Source organism: Phyllobates terribilis, unplaced genomic scaffold (genome assembly GCF_046119375.1).
Source record: "Phyllobates terribilis strain yellow unplaced genomic scaffold, ASM4611937v1 Scaffold_2__4_contigs__length_985480577, whole genome shotgun sequence".
Classification (NCBI taxonomy): domain Eukaryota; kingdom Metazoa; phylum Chordata; class Amphibia; order Anura; family Dendrobatidae; genus Phyllobates; species Phyllobates terribilis.
In genome coordinates this window covers 844,104,824-844,128,840 of record NW_027362762.1, presented here as the reverse complement: position 1 = coordinate 844,128,840, position 24,017 = coordinate 844,104,824, and the positions used below count along the sequence as shown (strand labels likewise).

The 24,017-nt window shown below is 43.0% G+C and overlaps 1 protein-coding gene across 4 annotated transcripts in view; it reads left to right on the top strand.

Moving 5' to 3' along the window:
• Positions 1 to 24,017, top strand: part of PITPNM3 (PITPNM family member 3) — a 901,527-nt gene that overhangs the window by 705,897 nt on the left and 171,613 nt on the right. For all 4 annotated transcript variants that reach the window (XM_073667825.1, XM_073667827.1, XM_073667826.1 and 1 more), the window contains one exon: positions 12,584 to 12,703. In XM_073667825.1, coding sequence (XP_073523926.1) covers positions 12,584 to 12,703 — 120 coding nt within the window. The remainder of the gene's footprint in view (positions 1 to 12,583; positions 12,704 to 24,017) is intronic.

Here is a 24,017-nt window from a genome sequence, read left to right as displayed (position 1 = left end):
GGAGAAGATCCAGAGGGACTGGAAGAAGTCGAACTCCCCGCGTTCCACCGTCATGGGACTATCCAGTATTCCCATCGGGTAAGGAGTAAGCAAGCCGCTACGTTTAACCCCTTGCCTCACTACAACTGGGAGGAAACGCAAGACAGTGACCCTGCCGTCCGGCTGGTGAAGGAGATGCTGACTCGGCCAGAGGCTCGCCTTGACCCAGACGCTCCGGAGGAAGCCAAGCAACTGTGGGCTGAGAAGAGTCGACTGTTCCTTTACAAGGGGAAGTTGTGCCGCAGAATGGTTAACTCCCGGACGCATGAACTAATCTGGCAAGTAGTGGTGCCACGGAGAGACGCAGCCATGGTGATGGAAGCATACCACGACGGGGCTGGACACTTCGGATGGAAGAAGCTGGAGTTCCTGCTGCGTGGGCGGTTCCACTGGGTAGGCATGAGGGGAACCATCGAGAGGTGGTGCAGAGACTGTGGCCCGTGCAACCTAAGAAGGAAGGACCGTGCCAGCCAGAAGACTCCCCTGCAGTCCATCGTCACCCGGCAGCCGTTGGAACTGGTAGCCTTGGATCATGTAAAACTGACCCCAAGCAGAAGTGGCTACGTCTACGCGTTAACCATTGTGGATCATTACTCCCGGTTCTTGGTTGTCGTCCCCGTTAAGGACTTAACGGCTCAAACAGCAGCTAGAGCCTTCCAGCAGCATTTCTGCCGCCCACACGGGTACCCGGACCAAGTGCTGACGGACCAGGGACCTGCCTTTGAAGCGGAGGTCTTCCAGGAATTCTGCAATCTGTATGGCTGCCGGAAGATAAGGACGACACCCTATCATCCGCAAACTAATGGACTTTGTGAGAAAATGAACCAGGTGGTAATGGATCTCCTGAAAACGTTGCCCCTGGAAGAACGCAGTCTGTGGCCTGAGAAGCTGCCCGATCTGGTGGACCTATACAACCACATCCCGGTAGGTTCCACCAACTGTACCCCGGCTTACCTAATGAGGGCGAGACCTGGTAAGTTACCTGTTGACCTGGAAATGGGAGTCCTGACACCCGAGGACACTTCACCAGAGGCAGACTGGGACACAGAGAGGCAGCAGCAGTACCGGAAAGTACAGGAGAGCGTGGAGCGAAGTCTCTGTCAGGCTAGGGAAAGACAAGAGAAAACTTACAACCAGTATGCTCCCGCTGTTCCCCTGGTACCCGGAGAGCAGGTCTTGAAGAGGAAAAGACGGCTCCACAAGTTGGACGACCAGTGGGAGAAGGACCCGTACACCGTACTGCCCTCAAGCCACGAGAACCCGAAAGTCTGTACCATCAGTAAAGACGGAGGGGAGACCATAGCCATTGTATCCCGGGATCACCTGAAGAAGTGTCCTGAACAGCTACGGAACCCTGAAGAGGAACAAGAAGACCATCGACCCGTAGAGGAAAGGGAAGATATGGTTAGTACTGTGCTCGGAGACTTCCCTCGGTCCTGGACTCAAGTCAATGGTGCAGTTGTGGTACCCGTCCTCACGTTCCTCCAACCAGCATCCCAAGTGCCTACGGAGCAACAGGTAGAGCTGGAAGAGCAGCCGGTCCAGGAGGCAGAAGACTCCACACAAGCAGAACAGGAGGATCAACCCTCTGCTTATAGTGAGCCTGCCGTACCCCTAGTGAGCCAAAGAGCCGGTAGACAGCTGCCCAGTTTACCCTTGACAGCTCCTACACCCTGTAGTTCAGGGCTAGACAGTCAGCTCCGTAGGTCCACTAGGGCCACTAGAGGCCAGTTACCCGCACGTTGGAGGATTTGAAGTGTATAAACTGTTTTATTTGTGGTTACCTGTTTTTCTTGTTGCTTGTGTATAATTATGTGTTTCTAGTTATTTATAGGAGTCCTTGGTGGATTTACCGGGAATCCTTGTACATGGTTGGAGCGTAACCTAGGAATGGACTAAAGACTGTTAAGGACTCGGGGCAGGACAGACCCCTACCTGGTTACGTCTCCCTGTTTTGGTGAAATGGACACCTTGCTTTTCTTCAAAAACTGCACCCGGTTGCGGACACGCCGTGACCATCTTTATATGTTTTTCTTATTGTACTATTATTGTTTATACCTTGTTATGTTTAAAAATATGTTTAGTCCCGGAGTACTAAATTTCACTACGGGGGAATGTGGCACCCCAGGGGTCTGGTTTCCACAGTAACAGCAATGTTATGTCTGAGAGCAGGTGGGAGGTCTCTTGGTCAGGAATCCTATGCATGCCACACCTCCTGCCCAGTCCTGGGAGGGGAAGGACTTCCCCTATATAAACCTAGGGCTGAGGCAGGGTTAGTGAGTAGAGAAGAAGTAGAGACAGAGAAGAGAAGCAGATATAGGAAAAGAACATCAGTAGCTCTGTGGGAGCAGTGCTATAAGGAGTCAGGGGCTGGCAGCTGCAGAGCTCGCCCTGACTGAGAAGCTATCACCGGACCCGGAGTCCGAGGCTGTGGGGACTAATCTTTACCCAGCAGCTGAAACCGCCCGGCAGGGGATTTCAGGTCCTCTGGCCAAGGAACCCGAAGGCACGGTCACACGCGTGGGACCAGCACCGCCGTCGTGGAGCGGACGCCACTAGAAGGCCCCGAGTCACCGGCCATACGGGTTAGCACCACACGGTACACTCAGGGACGTGGGCTACTTATACCCGCCTCTAGCAAGGTAGCCAGAAGAGTAGAGTCAGTTTGGGAGGCCTACAACTCCGCCTGGCCAGGGGAGATCCCATCTGCTCAAGGACTGACCAGGCCCCGATCGCTAGCCAGTACTCCGGGAGGGTCTATCTTTATCACCAGTAAAGACCCTGAATTACACCGCATCGTCTCTGAGTGATTCCTGCTACCCCATCATCCACGTCGGCTGCCCTGAGGCCATACCCCTCCCGTTGGGGGTGATACTATCACGCTGCACAATCCTACCACCGGCCTCAGCGGTCTGCCCTGCAGCGGCAGCTCCTTCGCTGCATTCAACGGGTGGCGTAGTCGTCCAACATCTACCGCTAATACAGCGCCACTTAGTCTGACTCCCTGGGCACGGACCGGGTCACCGCCACGAGACTACAACCCTCAACAGATCCGGCTCCGGGTAAGCTCCCGCGTGCGCAACGCTGCACGACACAGGCCCAGGGGTGCGTCACACGCATGCAGGAGTATCAGCAGAGACTGTTGCAGAATCTTACATGTGCTTTTCCCGAAAACACTAGTGGTGCACGTAGTGAATCTCACAGTTCCAACTTGCCAACCATGGGACCGTCGAGTGTTCAGCACTCAAAACGTAACAGAAACACAGTATCTGCTGGTAACATCAATTTTGCGGAATCATTTCACCACTTTTTTAGCCCATCCTTTGCAAGGCCACAGGAGACAAGAAGTCTGACACATAGTCAACGCCTAGAGACGATGGTACAGGAGTTTCTCCAAGTAAACATTGAAGCCATGACTGTGTCACTGGACCCTTGCTCTTTTTGGGCTTCCAATCTGGATAAATGGCCGGAGCTCGCCACTTACGCCTTAGAGATCTTGTCATGCCCCGCAGCCAGCGTTCTGTCTGAACGTGTGTTCAGCGCCGCTGGTGGTGTGCTGACAGATAAGCGCACGCGGCTCTCCACTGATAATGTAGACAGACTCACATTCATGAAGATGAACAAATCATGGATCCGAAACGACTTTTCTACCCCTGTGTCATCCTGGGGAGAGTAAAAGCTTGATGATTTGTTAAAATCACTTCACCAACCGTTTTAAGCTTTCAAATTACTAATCATGTTTATCTGTATCTTGGCTGGAAAATAATTTGGGCCTTGTAGCAGTGTACAGTACTGATTCTATTAGGCCATCTATACTAAACTCCACCAGATTTAAAATTGCTAATCATGTTTATCTGTATCTTGGCAGGAAAATAATTTGGGCCTTGTAGCAGTTTGCAGTACTGATTCTATTAGGCCATCTATACTAAGCTCCACCAGCTTTCAAATTAATAATAATTTTTAGCTGCATCTAGCCCGGAAAATAATTTTGGGGCTCCTAGATGCGCAAGACACATGAGTGCCTTCTTGCTGCACTACCTGCAACATTACCCTCAGATTGTCAGAATTCGAAATAATCCTGACTACTGGGTTGCCACACTCTTAGATCCCCCACACTCTTCGATCAACCTTTTCATTTTAATAAAGAACAAAAAAATGGTCATTTTTGAAATTATAAGCATTAGCAGGTTATTAGAAACTGAAATCAAACTGTTTTCAGCTCAAAACTTTATTCTAGGTGATGTTACATTTGCACATAGGACCCCTTGTTCGAAAGGAGCTTCTGAACTCTCTCGTCCATTGAATTTGTCAGGTTTTGGATGGTTTCTGCTTCTATTGTTTTGCATGAGGACAGAATACCCTCCCAGAGCTGTTGCTTAGATGTGAACTGCCTCCCGCCATCATAGACACTCCTTTTGATGATGCTCCAGAGGTTCTGAATGGGGTTGAGGTCAGGGGAGCATGGGGGTCACACCATAAGTTTGTCCCCTTTTATGCCCATATCAGCCAGAGATGCAGATGTGTTATATGCAGCATGAGACGGTGCATTATCATGCATGAAAATGATCTTGCTGCGGAATACACGGTTCTTCTTCTTGAACCATGGCAGGAAGTGCTGTTTGAGAAACTTCACATACATTATGGAGTTCATCTTTACCCCTTCAGGGATCCTAAAGGGGCCGACAATCTCTTTCCCCGTGATTCCAGCCCAAAACATTACTCCACCTCCTCCTTGTTGGCGCCGTAGCCGTGTTTGCATGGGGTGTCCATCAACCAGCCATCCTCCACTCCATCCATCTGGACCATCGAGCGTTGCACGGCACTCATCGGTGAACAAAACAGTTTTGAAGTCAGTCTTCATGTATTGTTTGGCCCACTGGAGCCGTTTCTGCTTGTGTACAGTGGATAAAGGAGGTCGATAGGATGGCTTACGCACAGCTGCAAACCTCTGAAGGACCCTGCATCTTGTTGTTCGGGGGACGTTGGAGGCACCAGCAGCTTCAAAAACTTGTCTGCTGCTATGACAAGGCTTTTTTGCCGCTGCTCTTTTAACCTGACGTAATTGCCTGTAGGAGTCCTCAATTTTCCCTTATCAGCACGCACACGTGTGTACTGTGAATCAGCTACATACTTCTTGATTGTGCGATGATCAGGATGAAGTGTCTTGGCAATGTTGATTGTAGTTATGCCTTGGCCTAAACACTCCACAATTTGTTGCTTCTCAGCAGCCGACACATCCTTTTTCTTTCCCATTTTGGCAGAAAATGTAGGCTGCTTAATAATGTGGGACAGTCTTCTTATGTAGTCTTGCCTTTCATTGGACACACCTGCCAAACTAATTAGCACAGGTGTCTGCAATTGCTTACAGTGATATAAAGAGCCCTGACACACATCACCATCAATGAGTTTAACTGACAAACAAAAAAATTCTTACCTTATCACTCCTAAATACTTTTTGCATAATAATTTGGAGCACAGTGTACATGTGCTTTTCCACAAAACACCAGTGGTTCATGTAGTGAATCTTACAGTTCTAACTTGCCAACCGTGGTCTGTATGAGTTGTTCAATAAAGGGCCCAAAATTAAGATAACATAGACGGGAGAGGTCTCTATGAATACGAATTCCTAAGTATTTGATACCCTGTTAGGGCCAGGCAAAGGGAAAGTTGGACTTGATGGAATCCTGTATGTATTTGGGGAGGGAGACATCGAGGGCCCCAGACTTCGCTGCATTGATTTTAAAATTTGACCATGTAAAAAAGTGATCTGTTTCAGCCATAACAGCAGGGATGGATATATGTGATTGAGTGATATATACTAGGACATCATCAGCAAATGCAGAGCACTTGTACTCGGTGCCTCCCACCTCAATCCACCTAATATTGGGGTTATGGCGAATTGATGAGAGCAGGTGCTCCGTCACTAGGATGTATAAGAGAGGGGACAGAGGACATCCCTGCCTTGTCCCATTGGTGATTATGAAAGGTGATGAAAATGTTCCATTTATCTTCAGCCTAGGTGACGTATTGCGATACAGGGCCGTGATTTTGGCTATAAAAGGGTCCCCTAGACCCCTACCCCAAGCTTTTTAAGAGAATAATATATGGCGTGCCAGGAGACTCTCCGTGTCGCCAGGTTTGTGCCAGAGCCGCAGTGGACCCTGACGGCCAGCCCCCCTCTCCCAATACTGGTGCCTGTCCGCTGGTGTGTCGAGACCCCCCGTGATGGAGGCAGGTCTAAGCTCTGTAATTTGAATGAGTACACTTTAAATCCTTTTACAAGGATCTATTGGAGGGCAAGTCTGGTGCCAGCAGCCGCAGTAATTCCAGCTCCAGTAGCGTCCACTAAAGCTGCTGCAGTTAAAAAGCTTTTATAAGGATCGAGCTTGGTGGTCCATCGCATGGCGTGCTGCCACCAGTCCCAGCCCCCTTTCCTTGGGTCGCCTCCCTGATGCTCTTCACTGAGTGTCCCGGGGGCCCGAAGCGTTTCCTTTGAAAAAATTAAGTGTCCAAACCAGAAGTGGTGTAGCTTGCGTAACAACTAGACTACTCCACTTACTAGCAGACACTGCTACTAGGCCCAAAGTATTGCCTGGGCTGGATGCAGTTAAAAATTTGTAATTAGATCTACAGGCGGTGTAGCTTGCAGAACAGCTGGGCTATTCCGCTGACTAGCAGACACTGCTACTAGGCCCAAAGTATTGCCTGGGCTAGATGCAGTTAAAAATTGTTATTAGATACAAAGGCGGTGTAGCTTGCTTCAGATGGGCTACTCCGCTGACTACGAGACACTGCTACTAGCCCAAAATGATTGGCTGGGTTAGATGCAGTAAAAAATTGTTATTAGATACAAAGGCAGTGTAGCTTGCTTCAGATGGGCTACTCCGCTGACTACGAGACACTGCTACTACCCAAAAATGATTGGCTGGGTTAGATGCAGTAAAAAATTGTTATTAGATACAAAGGCGGTGTAGCTTGCTTCAGATGGACTACTCCGCTAACTACGAGACACTGCTACTAGCCCAAAATGATTGGCTGGGTTAGATGCAGTAAAAAATTGTTATTAGATACAAAGGCGGTGTAGCTTGCTTCAGATGGGCTACTCCGCTGACTATGAGACACTGCTACTAGCCCAACATAATTGGCTGGGTTTGATGCAGTAAAAAAATGTTATTAGATACACAGGCGGTGTAGCTTGCTTCACAGCTGGGCTACTACGCTGACTAAAAAGAGTCTCCATTTTTTCCAAAAATTGTGACACAGACACCACTTAAGTGGCATCAATTGCCCCAGAGTTGCTTAAAATGGTTGGTGAGGTGATTTTCCAAAATCCTCAAGCTTTTAGTCTCCCCAGGATGACACAGGGGTAGAAAAGTCCTTGCGGATCCATGATTTGTTCATCTTTATGAACGTGAGTCTGTCTACATTGTCAGTGGACAGCCGCGTGCGCTTATCTGTCAGCACACCACCAGCAGCACTGAACACACGTTCAGAGAAAATGCTGGCTGCGGGGCACGACAAGATCTCTAAGGCGTGAGTGGCGAGCTCAGGCCATTTTTCCAGATTGGAAGCCCAAAATGAGCAAGGGTCCAGTGACACAGTCATGGCTTCGATGTTCACTTGGAGATACTCCTGTACCATCCTCTCTAGGCATTGACTATGTGTCAGACTTCTTGTCTCCTGTGGCCTTGCAGAGGATGGTCTAAAAAATTGGCGAAACGATTCCACAAAATTGCTGTTACCAGCAGATACGGTGTTACTGTTACGGTTTGAGTGATGAAGACTCGACAGTCCCACGGTTGGCAAGTTAGAACTGTGAGATTCACTACATGCACCACTGGTGTTTTGTGGAAAAGCACATGTAAGATTTTGTAACAGCCTCTGCTGATACTCCTGCATGCGTGAATCCCTTTCTATGGCAGGAATTATTTAGGCAAATTTACTTTTGTACCGGGGATCTAAGAGTGTGGCAACCCAGTAGTCGGAATTACTTCGAATTCTGACAATCCGAGGGTCATGTTGCTGGTAGTGCAGCAAGAAGGCACTCATGTGTCTTGCGCATCCAGGAGGACCAAGTCCTTGTTGTGTTGGTGGCAAGGTAAGAATCATGCTTCCTTCCTCTGCCCTCTCCCCACAACCTCGCACAACAGAAATGGGCTTCATAGGTGGGCTACTCCGCTGACTACCAGACACTGCTACTAGGCCCAAAAAGATTTCCTGGGTTAGATGCAGTAAAAAATTAGAATTAGATACACAAGCGGTGTAGCTTCCTTCACAGGTGGGCTACTCCGCTGACTACGAGACACTGCTACTATGCCCAAAAGGATTTAATGGGCTAGATGCAGTAAAAAATTGTTATTAGATACACAGGTGGTATAGCTTGGTTCAGATGGGCTACTCCACTGACGAACAGACACAGCTACAGGCCCAAAAGGATTTACTGGGCTAGATGCAGTAAAAAATTGTTATTAGATACACAGGTGGTGTAGCTTGGTTCACATGGGCTACTCCACTGACTACCAGACACTGCTACAGGCCCAAAAGGATTTACTGGGCTAGATGCAGTAAAAAATTGCTATTAGATACACAGGTGGTGTAGCTTGGCTCAGATGGGCTACTCCACTGACTACCAGACACTGCCACAGGCCAAAAAGGACTTACTGGGCTAGATGCAGTAAAAAATTGTTATTAGATACACAGGTGGTGTAGCTTGCAACACAGATAGGCTACTCCACTGACTACCAGACACTGCTACTATGCCCAAAAGGATTTACTGGGTTAGATGCAGTAAAAAATTGTTATTAGATACACAGGTGGTGTAGCTTGGTTCAGATGGGCTACTCCACTGACTACCAGACACTGCTACTATGCCCAAAAGGATTTACTGGGCTAGATGCAGTAAAAAATTGTTATTAGATACACAGGTGGTGCAGCTTGGTTCAGATGGGCTACTCCACTGACTACCAGACACTGCTACAGGCCCAAAAGGATTTACTGGGTTAGATGCAGTAAAAAATTGTTATTAGATACACAGGTGGTGTAGCTTGGTTCAGAAGGGCTACTCCACTGACTACCAGACACTGCTACACGCCCAAAAGGATTTACTGGGTTAGATGCAGTAAAAAATTGTTATTAGATACACAGGTGGTGTAGCTTGGTTCAGATGGGCTAATCCACTGACTACCAGACACTGCTACAGGCCAAAAAGGATTTACTGGGCTAGATGCAGTAAAAAATTGTTATTAGATACACAGGTGGTGTAGCTTGGTTCAGATGGGCTACTCCACTGACTACCAGACACTGCTACAGGCCAAAAAGGATTTACTGGGCTAGATGCTGTAAAAAATTAGAATTAGATACACAGGTGGTGTAGCTTCCTTCACAGGTGGGCTACTCCACTGACTACCAGACACTGTTTCAGGCCCAAAAGGATTTACTGGGCTAGATGCAGTAAAAAATTGTTATTAGATACACAGGTGGTGTAGCTTGGTTCAGATGGGCTACTCCGCTGACTACCAGACACTGCTGCAGGCCCAAAAGGATTTACTGGGCTAGATGCAGTAAAAAATTGTTAGTAGATACACAGGTGGTGTAGCTTGGTTCAGATGGGCTACTCCAATGACTAACAGACACTGCTTCAGGCCCAAAAGGATTAGCTTAGCTACATTTAGCCAAATGCTATGAAAAACACTTGCAGAGCACTGGCACAGACCTGCCTGGCAAAAAGTACTAGGAACTGCTGTAACCTAGCCCTCAAAAGGGCTGCAATTACAACTAGTCCCTACTCCCTAAACCTATCTCTCTATGTAACTGGAAATTTGCTTGCAATTCACACAGTTATACTGTATAGTACCCACAGCAGCAGCGGTGCCGTCCAACACTCAGCTGTAGCAGTGAGAAAATGGTGGCGATGGGGGAAAATGGCTGGGTTTTATAGGGCAAGGACATGTGAAATACACAGCCAATGTCACATGCCCTTGCTTGTGTGAAAAAAAAAGCACTTTGCTGCGTGTGTGCGCTGCTGATAGGCTGACAGACTGCACCGCCCCACTGTAAATGCGGGAAAGAAAAAAAAATGGAGATCGGCATTATTTCTGCAGAGATCCATCCCCTGCCCCTCCCCCTGCCCACTCTACACTGAAACTGTCTAGTAACATTGATTAACAGTATTACCGTGAAAAAATCCAGTTACGCTTTTGGTGCACGAACAGTTATTGAACATAACCTCGAACAGCCGACTTTTTTGCAAATTGTTCGGGTTCGTCGAACGGCTCGAATACCGCCCAAAACAGCTCGAATTTGAGATTGGCGAACAGTTCGAGTCAAACACCGCTCATCTCTAGTGATGGGGTGCTACGCCAGATGACCTGGCCTCCACAGTCACCAGACCTGAACCCAATCGAGATGGTTTGGGGTGAGCTGGACCCCAGAGTGAAGGCAAAAGGGCCAACAAGTGCTAAGCATCTCTGGGAACTCCTTCAAGATTGTTGGAAGACCATTTCCGGTAATTACCTCTTGAAGCTCATCAAGAGAATGCCAAGAGTGTGCAAAACAGTCATCAAAGCAAAAGGTGGCTACTTTGAAGAACCTAGAATATAAGACATATTTTCAGCTGTTTCACACTTTTTTGTTAAGTATATAATTCCACATGTGTTAATTCATAGTTTTGATGCCTTCAGTGTGAATGTACAATTTTCATAGTCATGAAAATACAGAAAAATCTTTAAATAAGAAGGTGTATCCAAACTTTTGGTCTGTACTGTATAGTACTGTGCAAAAGTTTTAGTTAGAAGTGTTAATAGTTTATTATTTCAATTAACAAACTGAAAAGTGAATGAACAAAAGAGAAATCTAAGTCAAATCAATATTTGATGTGACCACCCTTTGTCTTTAAAACAGCATAAATTATTCTAGGTACATTTGTACAAAGTCATGGACTTTTTAGGATTAGTTAGGTGTGTGAGACAGCAATTACACCAATCAGGTTATAATGGTCATCATTTTCATATGTAGGTTAAAACACATTAATTGAAACGGAAACAGCTGCATAGGAGACTTAAAAGTGTGTAAAGAACAGCTAAACTCTACTACAAACATGAGGTTGTGGGTGGCAGTTTCATGTCACAGGTCATGCACTGTGGCAAAACTTAGCACAGCAACAAGATACAAGGTAGTTATACTGCATCTGCAAGGGCTCTCCAAGGCAAAGATTTCAAAGCAGATTGTGGTTACAAGATGTGCTTTTCAAGATCTTTTGAAGAAATACCAAGAAATTAGCAACATTGAGGACTATAGACACAGTGGTTGGCCAAGGAAACTTAATGCAGCAGATGAAGGACATCTCATGTTTACTTTCCTTTGAAATCGGAAGATATCCAACAGTGGCATCAGTTCTGAGCTCGCAGCAACCAGTGGGACCCAGCTACAGTCATCTACTGATCGAGATGTTTTACTTTAAGTAGTCTTCATGCCTTCAATACAGAAACAAAGCCTAACCTGACTGTACACTGGGTCTTCTCCTCCCTGTCTGTCATTCCCCATCTTTGAATGACAGGTCATTGCTGAGATTTGAAACAGAGGGCACAGGTCATTCACTTCCCATTGTTGGAATTTGCTTCGCCTTATTGTGGCTTCTCGAGAAATTTGGAGTCCTCTCAGGTTTCAAAATTAAACATTAGTAAGTCTATGGCTATGAACATAACCCTTCCTCCAACAGAGTTAGAGACAATAAATGATAATTACTTTTTTAATTGTCACACGGAATATCTGGGTGTTTAGATTACCCCTTTATATTCTCAATTATTTTACGCCAACTATTCAACCTTAATCAAAGAACTTACTTCTCTCCTAACCAGTAAAATAATGAGGGTCTGCAGGCAACAGAGAAGCATGTTTGAGGTTGCTTGCAAATTTGGGGGTGCATTTAAGCAAATGAAGTTTGGTCAGAATTATTGGGGTCCTCAATGCTGAGAAATACAGGCAGAAATTTATTCATCAAGCAATACCATTAAAAAAGCTTCTTGCTGGATCCAAATGTATTCTGTAGTAGGACAAAGACCACAAACATATAGCCAATGTCTTTAAAAACTATCTTCAGCGTAAAGAACAAGATGTCCTGGAAGTTTTTATATGGCGCCACAGAGACCTAATCTCAACATCATGAAGGCTGTCTGATATTGCATGAAAAGACAGAAGGAATTACATAAGCCTACATCCATAGAAAATATGTAGTTAGTTTTCCAAGATGTTTGGGATAACCTACCTGCTGAGTTCTTTCAAAAACTGAGTGCACGTGTATTGAAGCTTTGATGCTGTTTTGAAGGCAAAGGGCAGTCACATCAAATATTAATTTGATTTAGATTTTATAATTATTAAAAATAAACTATCAATTCTTCTATTTTTTTAAAGCATTCTTACTCTGCAGCATTTTCTTCCACGTCTGCCTAAATTCCTAAATGCACTGTAGCTAACCTTAACTGATAGTAGATTTTTCACATGCTCCATTCCTTACTAGCAATAATGTTATGTTCTTGTTTTCATCTAGGTCTGTCTGATTGGAGACTGCGTTGGAGGCATACTTGGTTTTGATGCTCTGTGTTACAGTGCCAAGACGCCTGGCGAAAGTCAAAACAGCAGCCGGAGGGGAAGCGGCAGCAGCACACAGGTACATAACTAATGACAAGTGTGGTTGTTGTGGATCCTAATTTTTTTCAACTAGATGACCTTTAGAATATAATTGCATCTGTAATATCCACAACCTGGGAAATTTGTATTTATTAACAGGTATAAATATTAACAAAGAGACAGAATATACATGATCACTACAATGTATTCAAAACCACCACATAGGGCAGAAATCCAAAACTCAAGGAAAATTCCAATTTTAAAAATATGACTAGATAGTTGTTATGTCAGTTTAAAGTGAACCTGATATCTGATACACGCTGCCCAATCTGTGGACAGCATATATCAGACACTGGTTGTGTGATCTCAGCCAGATACAGTATGTTTTAATAGTCGTTGGGTACCGAGCTGTGCGACCGACTAGTTGGACAAGCTGGTCCCCGGCAGCTTCTCGCTGCCCACTGCCCTGAATTGACAGGTCTCGTATGCGTATGCGTATCTCGTGTGCGTATTGGCAGAGACCTGTCAGTCACTGTCAATGGGCGGGGAGCAGCCACTGGGTACCTGCATATCTGACTAGTCAGCTGCACGGCTAAGTACCTGGCAGCTATTAAAAGTATTTTTGTCTCTGAAGTACTCTGAAGTTTTTGTCAGTACAGGGGTAGCACTGCTGCAGCAAGGCATGTCCTCTGAAAGCCGGAGGAGTGTCAGCTCCAGTAAGGGGGAAATAGAAGAACAGGGCAGGCCAGGCAGGTGCTGGTAGTGGGGGACTCAATTATTAGGGGAACAGATAAGGCAATCTATCACAAAGACAGGGATCGTCGAACAGTGTGCTGCTTACCTGGCGCTCGAGTCCTGCACATCTCTGATCAGGTTGACAGATTACTGGGAGGGGCTGGTGAGGACCCAGCGGTCATGGTGCACATTGGCACAAATGACAAAGTTAGAGGTAGGTGGAAGGTCCTTAAAGATGATTTCAGGGAATTAGGCTGCAAGCTTAAAGCAAGGACCTCCAAGGTGGTATTCTCTGAAATGCTGCCTGTACCACGTGCCACACCAGAGAGGCTATGGGAGATTAGGGAGATAAATAAGTGGCTCAGGAATTGGTGTAGGAATGAGGGGTTTGGGTTCCTGGAGAACTGGCCCGACTTCTCAGTTGGCTTCAGGTTTTACGCTTGGGACAGGCTGCACCTCAATGGGGAGGGTGCAGCTGTGCTGGGAGATAAAAAAGGCTAGAAAGTTGGAGGAGTGTTTAAACTAGGGATTGGGGGGGTGGGTATTCATTTTATAGGTGGGGAAGATAGTGTAGATAGTGTCCTGGGCACAAATAAAGAAATTGGGGGTGGGGTTAGAACAATCAATGTAGTAAGAAGGAATAGAGGTACAGAGAGATACATAAAATGCATGTACACTAATGCCAGAAGCCTCACCAACAAAATAAAGGAATTAGAATTAATTTTGTTGGAAAATAATTATGACATGGTGGGGATATCTGAGACATGGCTGGACGAGAGCCATGACTGGGCAGTTAATTTACAGGGCTATACTCTGTTCAGAAATAACCGTACAAACAAGCTAGGGGGGGGGTGGGGGGTGTTTTTATGTAAAATCATCCTGAAAACACATCTTGCGTGAGAATATATGTGAATCTAATGAAAATATAGAGTCCCTGTGGGTGGAGATAAGGGGAGGGGGAAAAAATAATAAATTACTGATAGGGGTTTGTTATAAGTCTCCAAAAATAATGGAATCAGCGGAGAATATCCTCATAAAGCAAATAGATGAAGCAGCGACTCAAGGAAAAGTCATTATTATGGGGGACTTTAACTACCCTGAAATACATTGGGGAACAGAAACCTGTAGTTCAAGCAAAGGTAATAGGTTTTTGACAATGAGAGACAATTACCTTTCACAACTGGTTCAGGACCGAACAAGAAGGGGGGCACTGCTAGACCTAATATTAACCAACAGGCCAGACCGCATATCAAATATACGAGTTGGGGGTCACTTGGGTAATGGTGATCACAAAATAATAAGTTTTCATGTATCCTTCAATAAGATGTGTAATAGAGGGGTTACAAGGACACTAAACTTCAGGAAGGCAAATTTCCAATGGGTGAGAGATGATCTTAGTGCAATAAACTGGGACGATATCCTGAGACATAAAACTACACAAAGCAAATGGGAGACATTTATTAGCATCCTGAATAGGACCTGTGCACAATATACAGTATACCCTATGGGAATAAACATGCTAGAAATAGGAGGAAACCACTATGTCTAAATAGAGCTGTAAGGGGCGCAATAAGTGACAAAAATAAAGCATTTAGAGAACTAAAGCAAGTAGGTAGTGATGAGGCATTAAATAAATACAGAAAATTAAATAAATTCTGTAAAAACCAAATCAAGGCAGCAAAGATTGAGACAGAGAGACTCGTTGCCAGAGAAAGTAAAAATAATCCCCAAATTTTAAATAGTAAAAAACTAAAAAATGATAGTGTTGGCCCCCTTAAAAATAGTCTGGGTGAAATGGTGGATGAGGATGAGGAAAAAGCCAATATGCTAAATGATTTTTTTTCAACAGTATTTACACAAGAAAATCGCATGACAGAAAACATGATCAGTGATAACAAAAATTCTCCATTAAATGTCACTTGCTTAACCCAGCAGGAAGTACGGTGGCATCTAAAAATCACTAAAGTTGACAAATCCCCGGGCCCGGATGGGATACACCCGCGAGTACTGCAGGAATTAAGTAACGTCATAGATAGACCATTATTTTCAATCTTTAAAAATTCCATAATAACAGGGTCTGTACCACAGGGCTGGCGTATAGCAAATGTGGTGCCAATATTCAAAATGGGGACAAAAACCGAACTTGGAAATTATAGGCCGGTAAGCTTAACCTCTACTGTGGGTAAAATCCTGGAGGGTTTCCTAAGAGATGCTATACTAGAGTTTCTGAAGAAGAATAACCTCATCATGACCCAATATCAACATGGGTTTATGAGGGACCGTTCCTGTCAAACTAATCTGATCAGCTTTTATGATGAGGTAAGTTCCGGACTGGACCAAGGAAATGCAGTAGATGTTGTGTATATGGACTTTTCAAAAGCTTTTGATACGGTTCCACACAAAAGGTTAATACATAAAATGAGAACAATGGGGATAGGGGAAAATATATGTATGTGGCTTAAGAACTGTCTCATTAATTGGAAACAAAGGGTGGTTATTAATGGAACGCACTCAGATTGGGTCACAGTTAACAGTGGGGTACCACAGGGGTCAATATTGGGCCTGCTTCTTTTTAACATATTTATTAATGACCTTGTAGGGGGCATACAGAGTAGTATTTCAATATTTGCAGATGACACTAAACTCTGCAGGGTAATCAATATGGAGGATGACAATTTTATATTACAGGAGGATCTATGTAAACTAGAAGCTTGGGCTAATAAATGGCAAATGGGGATAAATGTAAGGTAATGCACTTGAGCAGAGGAAATAAAATGTATAATTATATGCTTAATAGTAAAACACTGGGCAAAACTGTCAGGCAGCTGCTGCAAAGGCAAATAAAATAATGGGATGCATTAAAAGAGGCATATATGCTCATGAGGAGAACATAATTTTACCTCTATACAAGGCACACTTAGAATACTGTGTACAGTTCTGGTCTCCGGTGTATAAGAAAGACCTAGCTGAACTAGAGTGGGTGCAGAGAAGAGCGACCAAGGTTATTAGAGGACTGGGGGGTCTGCAATACCAAGACAGGTTATTACACTTGGGGTTATTTAGTTTGGAAAAACGAAGGCTTAGGGGTGATCTTATTACTATGTACAAGTATATGAGGGGACAGCACAAAGATCTTTCTACTGATCTTTTTACTCTGAGGCCTGAGACGGGGACAAGGGGGCATCTTCTACGTCTGGAAGAAAGAAGGTTTAATCATAATCACAGACGCGGATTCTTTACTGTAAGAGCAGTGAGACTATGGAACTTTCTGCCGCATGATGTTGTAATGAGTGATTCACTACTAAAATTTAAGAGCATGGATGCCTTTCTTGAAAAGTATAATATTACAGGTTATATATACTAGATTCCTTGATAGGGCGTTGATCCAGGGAACTAGTCTGATTGCCGTATGGAGTCTGGAAGGAATTTTTTTCCCCAATGTGGAGCTTAGTGTTTGCCACATGTTTTTTTTTTGCCTTCCTCTAGTTTAACATGTTAGGCTATGAGTTGAACTAGATGGACTTAGTCTTCCTTCAACCTTAAAAACTATGTTACTATGTTACACCGCTGGTTAAAAATACCTGGCTGAGATTGTACAGCCAGTGTCTGATACAAGCTACCCACAGATTTGACAGCACGTATCAGATCCAAAGCATCAAAATAGTGATGAGTGAGTATGTTCTGTTAATCCTTTCGGTGAGCATGCTCGGGTGCTCGCCGAGTATCTTCAGCTGTGCTCAGTGTTATGTTTTGGTCACTCAGTGCTCATGATTTGCAACTGTTTGACAGCTTTAATACATGTGAGGAATGCCTAAGAAAAAGGTATTCCTCACATGTATTAAAGCTGTCAAACAGTCGCAAATCATGAGCACTGAGTGACGAAAACATAACACCCGAGCACACTGAAGATACTCGGAAAACACCCGAGCATGCTTGTAAATCTCAAGTAACGAGCATGCTCGCTCATCACTACATCTAAAGCATAAAATATTCTTTATTGAATATTCAGTAAAAACATGTTGTAACAGAGTAACATCATAAAAAGAGGTCAACTAGTTGAAACGCGTATGCTCAGTACCTCATTTTATGATGTTACTCTGTTACAACATGTTTTTACTGAATATTCAATGAAGAAGATTTTATGGTATATCCATGCATTTTTAGACTTTTATTTGAATGATACACAGGAACATGGTCAGTGCCTTGGATTAAGTCTATTTACACCCAGGGAGCTGGTACACATCATGCTCTTTGAGCATGTATCAGATATGTCAGGTTCTCTTTAACAAGTGACGGGCCCATGTCTTGTGAGTGTCCAGTGCGTCAGGTGAATGAGTCCAGAAGATGTCTCAGAATTTTTAGCCTCCGAATAACTCATTCAGGATTCCCCCTAGGGAATCTGGCTTCCGTTTCCTTTGCCCAACAAGCTTTGACTTCAGACTAGTGACATAAGTACAGTCAACTAATACAATAATTATACTGCACAAAGTAAAAGGGTCAAACCCAATAAAAGTCAGTGCCAGCATGGAGAACAAAATAAACATATATATTTTTGGTAGGATCAGTCTGGCTCAATATTATGGTACAACATTTGGTAAGAGGTTGATGAGAGTCCGCTTCTGGCCCCTTACTTGTTTCTATAGATATATACTATGGTATGCGCTAATAATCTTATCTCATTACTCAATTGGCATGGCCAATAACAATCCTATAAATATATTTAATTATGTACTTTTACATTACTTGTTCATTGATTCATTATTAGAAAGAATACTGGCCCACACGGTTATAACGTAATAATAGTTATCTGGAATATTCTTCACTTCTTGGTTTAAAAGAAATAGTTGTAACCTGAATTTTTCCTCTCTTAACTACTAGTCTTCTCCATTCTTACCTCCTCTCTATCAGTGTAATAATCTTATTTCATATCTACCGGATATTTCATGGCACAGAGAGAGCTACAACAATAATATCCACTCTAGTACAGAAATAAAATGATGGCTTCATGGGAAAACCTGAGCGAGATAGTTATAATCTCAAAAGCACACACAAGCACCGTCCAGTGTGTAATTGAAAATCTTTTTTTTATACCCTGAGAATGAAAGGCTATATTACATTTTCATGTAGGCCAAAGACCTTATCTCCAAAGAACATAACACTTAGGCCATCCATTGTGTCTGAAGGAAACCATTGTGACCATTGATTCTTTCCAACCAATAAATTCAAAAACATTACTATTTTGTTATCATTATAAAACAAAAAAAAACAACAAAAAAGCCGTACAGTTTTCATTTTGTAATTAGAAAATGTAACATCTGAAACTTATGGAATTTCAATGGTTAACTGCGTTTTTATCAAAACTAAAGCAAGTCAGGGCTGCCAACTTGACTTTTTATTTCTTCTGGACAGCTTATCAAAAAATCACGGACAGACAATATTTTTTATGGACTCATTGGAAAACCATAATAAATCAATATGATTATTAGTGATCCATGTCTACAGCCCATAATTCTGATATGAAGACATCAGCTGCATTCACTGTAAACTGTAAAGTGATAATAATTACAGTCATAACAATTTGCAGAAGTTTCTTCAGCTTCACAAAATTCACAGGCGCCTCAAATTTTTTTTATGGACAGGGCAAAAAAAGTTCCCTATTTTTACGGACTGTCCTGGAATTTCTGGACAGTTGGCAACCCTGCAGTAACCTATCCAGTAAGTGACATATCACTGGAATCAAGGTGTCTGACAGATTCCCTTTAGAGCATTCAGGCAAGAAAAAAACTCACCTGCCATAGCTTGCCTTACTTTTGCTTAATATCAGGAAACAGGCAAGAGTTTAGAGTCTAAATCAGGGTTTCCCAAACGGCATTCCTCAGGGTCCCCAACTGATCATGTTTTCAGAATTTCCATTGTATTACACAGGTGATGGAATTATTATTAAGGCATCAGATATTTCCACAAGTTCTCTCAGGTGTGTAATACTAGGGAAATCCTGAAATCCTGATCTGTTGGGGATCGTGAAGTCTGGAGTTTGGGAAACACTGGTCTAAATGATGGTGTAAAATGATTATCTTTGTAAAAGTAAAAATATTTTAACCTTACTTTTTCTATTCCAGGACCTATATAAGGGATAACTGAACTTTAGTTGCTACTTTTGAAGTTTGGCAGAGATGATATTATTTATTGCATTGGATCTTTGGGAGAGCGGAGTCTATTTGGTTGTTGTTTCCTATAAGTGAATGAAATGAATGGAAGTGTATGATGGTCCAGGATTGATCTATAACATTGTTCTTAGACAGTTATTACCATGTTCTACAAATACAAAGCAAAGATTGATGGGGAACATGTACAGAACACAGTCCCTCGATTCAATATACTCAATGTACGTCTGATGTCGAGAGATATCTCTTGTGCTGGAATTCATCCAATGCTGATACAGAGTATTCTTAGCTTGTAGGCCTACTGATGAATCATATGATCCAGGGAAATGCTGCTATGGGGTAATTTAATATACTTTCTTGTTGAAAGATACTATATAGGTCATCCTGGTCCTTTGGTCCTTTATTGAAACATTTACTGTTACTGTCAAATGTTGAGTTGATACCAACAAAGAAAAACCTTATTTATGTGGTACATGGGATAAGTCTGAAGAATGGCGCCAACTTCCTATGCTATTTGACATGACGTAAATAATTTTTTTGAATAAGGTTATAAAAGCGTTATAGATGACGTGGTTCACTTCACACATACTAGTATAAAGAATAAAAAAAAGTAAGAACATTAACAGTTAGGGGCCGATTCATCAAAGTGTTACTCCAAATTTGGCAAAAAAAAACACTTAAAAGTTGCAAAAATGTTATGACTTTTGGCACTTCCATGCCATTCCCAGCCAGCTCTGACAATGTGGGCAGAGCAAGGGCAGAGCGGGTTGTGGCGGAGTCTGCTCGCCGATTTTGTCACTTTAGTAGTATAAATTATGCCAGATCAATCAAATGTTATAGGATTTCTGGTGAGGCTCATGGATTCCCACGCCAATGAGAAGATGCTGCAAATTCATTAAGTGATGTGCACCTCGTAATGAATTTGGTACATCTTACCCCACCAGGCCCCTTTATTAAGACTGGTGTGCTCAACGCCAGTCTTAATAAATCAGCCCCATATCAAGGCAGTGTAGGCACTTTTTCTACCAGACCTACAATCAACAAGAAACCCCTTATCTAAAGTTCCCTAGAGATGTGGCTCTGTGGGAGGAAAAGGGTAGGCCCTAAAGATAAAGGAACAAGGAAAGACTGAGGGACAAGGAAGAGGTGATGATCTTTAGATGTTTTATGAAGGTTTTCAGAATAAGAATAAAGCTTTTTTTTCACCAAAAGCAAAGGTTACATTTTCTTCCCTAGACCTAAATCTAATTACCAGGCTAAGGTAAAGACACTTTTTGGCACCCCCTGACACTCAGCACCTTAGGTAGAGACAAATAGACACAGCGAAGTGGATGAAGGTATCATAGGAACACAAATTTTATTGCACATAAATCATCAGCCATAATAAGTATGCCTTCGTTTCCGAGACTTCTTTGCTTCTCATATTGGTTAGGGCTCACTTGATTATGTCCCTAATCTGTCTGGCTAGAAAACCACATGATTTCTTGTTACATCCATTTTCATACACTAATAAAGTAATTTCTTCTGAAATTAAGCATTTAACCAGCACCGTGAGCACTCTAAAGTATCAGCAATAAATGTCACAATATATTACATTCTAATAATGGAGACCTGCTAATAACAATGTTATTTGTCCACAGAGATCTATTTCTCTTGCCTGTAAAGCAGATTCTGTTATTAGATTACTTTTAGCACAGTAGATATTACATAGAGGATGTATTTTCTTGCAGAATTCCTTTACGTTAAAGAGAAATGTTACATCTATTTTTTGTCACTATCTATATAAAAACAGAATTTATATAAAAATAATGGTGAAATCTCGCAGTTTTCAATCACATATGTATCCAGTTTTCCATAGTTGTAACTGAGCTCACTCATGGGTATTTAGCTGCATAAAGCAAACGTTTGCCCTATGTGAAATGAAGGAAGAGTCTCCAGTCTCCAGTAGAGGTATCGTGAAGATGTAGTATGGTACCATAGTCTAGTAGAGGTATTATAAAGTAATAGCAAGTTACCTCTGTCCTGTAGAGGTATCGTAAAGCCACAACATGGAACCTATGGTCAGTGCCGATATTGTGAAGATGAAGTCAGGTACCTTTGTCCTTTAGAGGTATCATGAAGCCGTAACAAGGTATTTATGTCCGGTAGAAGTATTGTGAAGCCATAGTAAGGAACCTATGGCCAGTGCAGATATGGTGAAGATGAAGTAAGGTACATTTGTCCTTTAGAGGTATCATGAAGCTGTAGCAAGATACCCATGTCCAGTAGAGGTATTGTGAAGCCATAGCAAGGAACCTATGGCTAGTGCAGATACTGTGAAAATGAATTCAGGTACCTTTGTCCTTTAGAGGTATCATGAAGCTGTAACAAGGTATTTATGTCCGGTAGAAGTATTGTGAAGCCATAGCAAGGAACCTATGGCCAGTGCAGATATTGTGAAGATTTCAAGAATTATCCGTCGCTACACAGGTTGTACTACACCTTAAGCCATCTTCTGAGCCTAAGGCAAATTTACCGGATTGTTTCATCTGGGACCGAAGTAAGTTTTCCATTTTTCTTCATGTAAGTTGCATTTTCGTCTCTATCCTGCCTCATCCAGAGGAAAGAGTCAAAGCGTAGGTTTTGTTCTGTCGTTGCTCTGTAGAGATCCTCGGGATTGGGCATTTTCTCTGACTGAAGATTCTCCAGTGTTTTCGTCAGCTTTTTTCTCTGCTTTGGGGCTCATTTATGACATCCCTGATAAAGTTGCTGTTGCTGAATCAATGATCCACAGGTTGGTACAGGGAAATTGTGAAGTAGAGGACTACTGCTTTCAGTTCAGATGCTGTGCAGTGGAAACCTCCTAGAATGACCCAGCTCTCCGCTTTCAATTCTGCCAGGGTCTTTCTAGCCAGATAGGAGATATGATGGATATGATGGTTTATAGTCCCTCCCCGTTGTCCATGGATGAGGCCATGTCAGTTTGGACAGACATCTTAGGGAAAAGAGCACATTTAAGGGTGTTTTAGTGACTTCTTAATCTCATCCTATTGAAGCAGGAGAACCAATGCAAATTGGAGCCTGCAGAGAATCTAAGGAGGGAATGGAACTTAAAACACCTGCTCGTTTCTGTCTTTACTGGGGTCGAATGGGTCATGTAATGATTCATTGTTTTAGATACAATAATGAATTTCTTAAAGGTAAATAGAAAGAATTAAATCATTAATATGTAAGGTCACTGGTTCTAAAAGTTTGAAGTTATTTCTCATGCACACTACTGTATTTTGGTTATCAAATATGGAGTTATTGTTACCTCTGCATTTGTTGACTCAGTTTCCGCCTTAGATCTCATTGACAGTGATTTTGCTAAGTGGTTACACAGTTTAAAATTTTGGTCATCTTATACAAGTATCCACAATTGATAATTCTCCCCTTACCCAAAGTCATGTTACTTCTAAGTTTGAGAATGTGTGCCCTTCCTTGCCAGCTAAAGTTGCATTGGGTATGCCCTGGTTGGTGAAATACAATCCTACCATCAATTGGGAGACTGGCAAGGATAAGTCTTGGGGGAATTTTTGTTTTCCAGTGGTTTATCTAAATCCGTGGCATCTATGAGATCTCTTATTCCATATTTTATTCAGGATTTTGAGAATGTTTTTTCTGAGACTGAATGTGAAGTTCTTCCCCTCATAGTCCTTATGATTGTGCTTTTGATTTTGTCTCAGGGGTCAAATTGCCTAAATCTCATCTGTTTAACCTTTCTACTCCTGAAAGAGATGTCTTGAAAGAGTATGTTCAAAAGAATATCTCCAAGGGTCACATCAGGCCTTCATCCTCTCCAGTTACTATGGGTTTTTTTCTTTGATAACAAAAAAGATGGAGGTTTCCTTCCTTGTTTGCATTTTAGAGAGATTAATAAGATTACTGTACATAATCCATACCAATTACTTCTTATTCCTGATCTGTTTAATCAACTGGCAGGGTCAAGTGATTTTCTAAACTGAATATGAGAGGGGCATATCATTTTTTATCTGTTTGCCAAGATGATGAGTGGAAGACTGCCTTCAATACACCCGAGGGTCACTTTGAAAATTTAGTGATGCCATTCGGTTTGAAAAATGCTCCAGCAGTGTTTCAGAACTTCATAAATTATATTTTCTTATTTGGTGGGTAAATTTGTAGTGATATTCTTGGATGATAACTTGACGTACTCAGGTTCTAGTGAGGAGCATCGGGAGCATGTTTGACAAGTATCTCTCTGTTTCTATTCCTTAGACTAAGAGACGGTTCCTCACCAGCGAGTGTGTCCAGATCCTTTATCTCCCTCACGGCTTATCCTGAAGTCCTATTTTCCTCTGCTACCTGCAGACTAGAAGTGCCCCGGGTTGTCAATATGTCCGTTGAGTTTCTCCAGCCAGCTAATGGGACTCCTGCGTGAGGAGATATTCACACTACAGATTCACTGTCTGAGGGTAG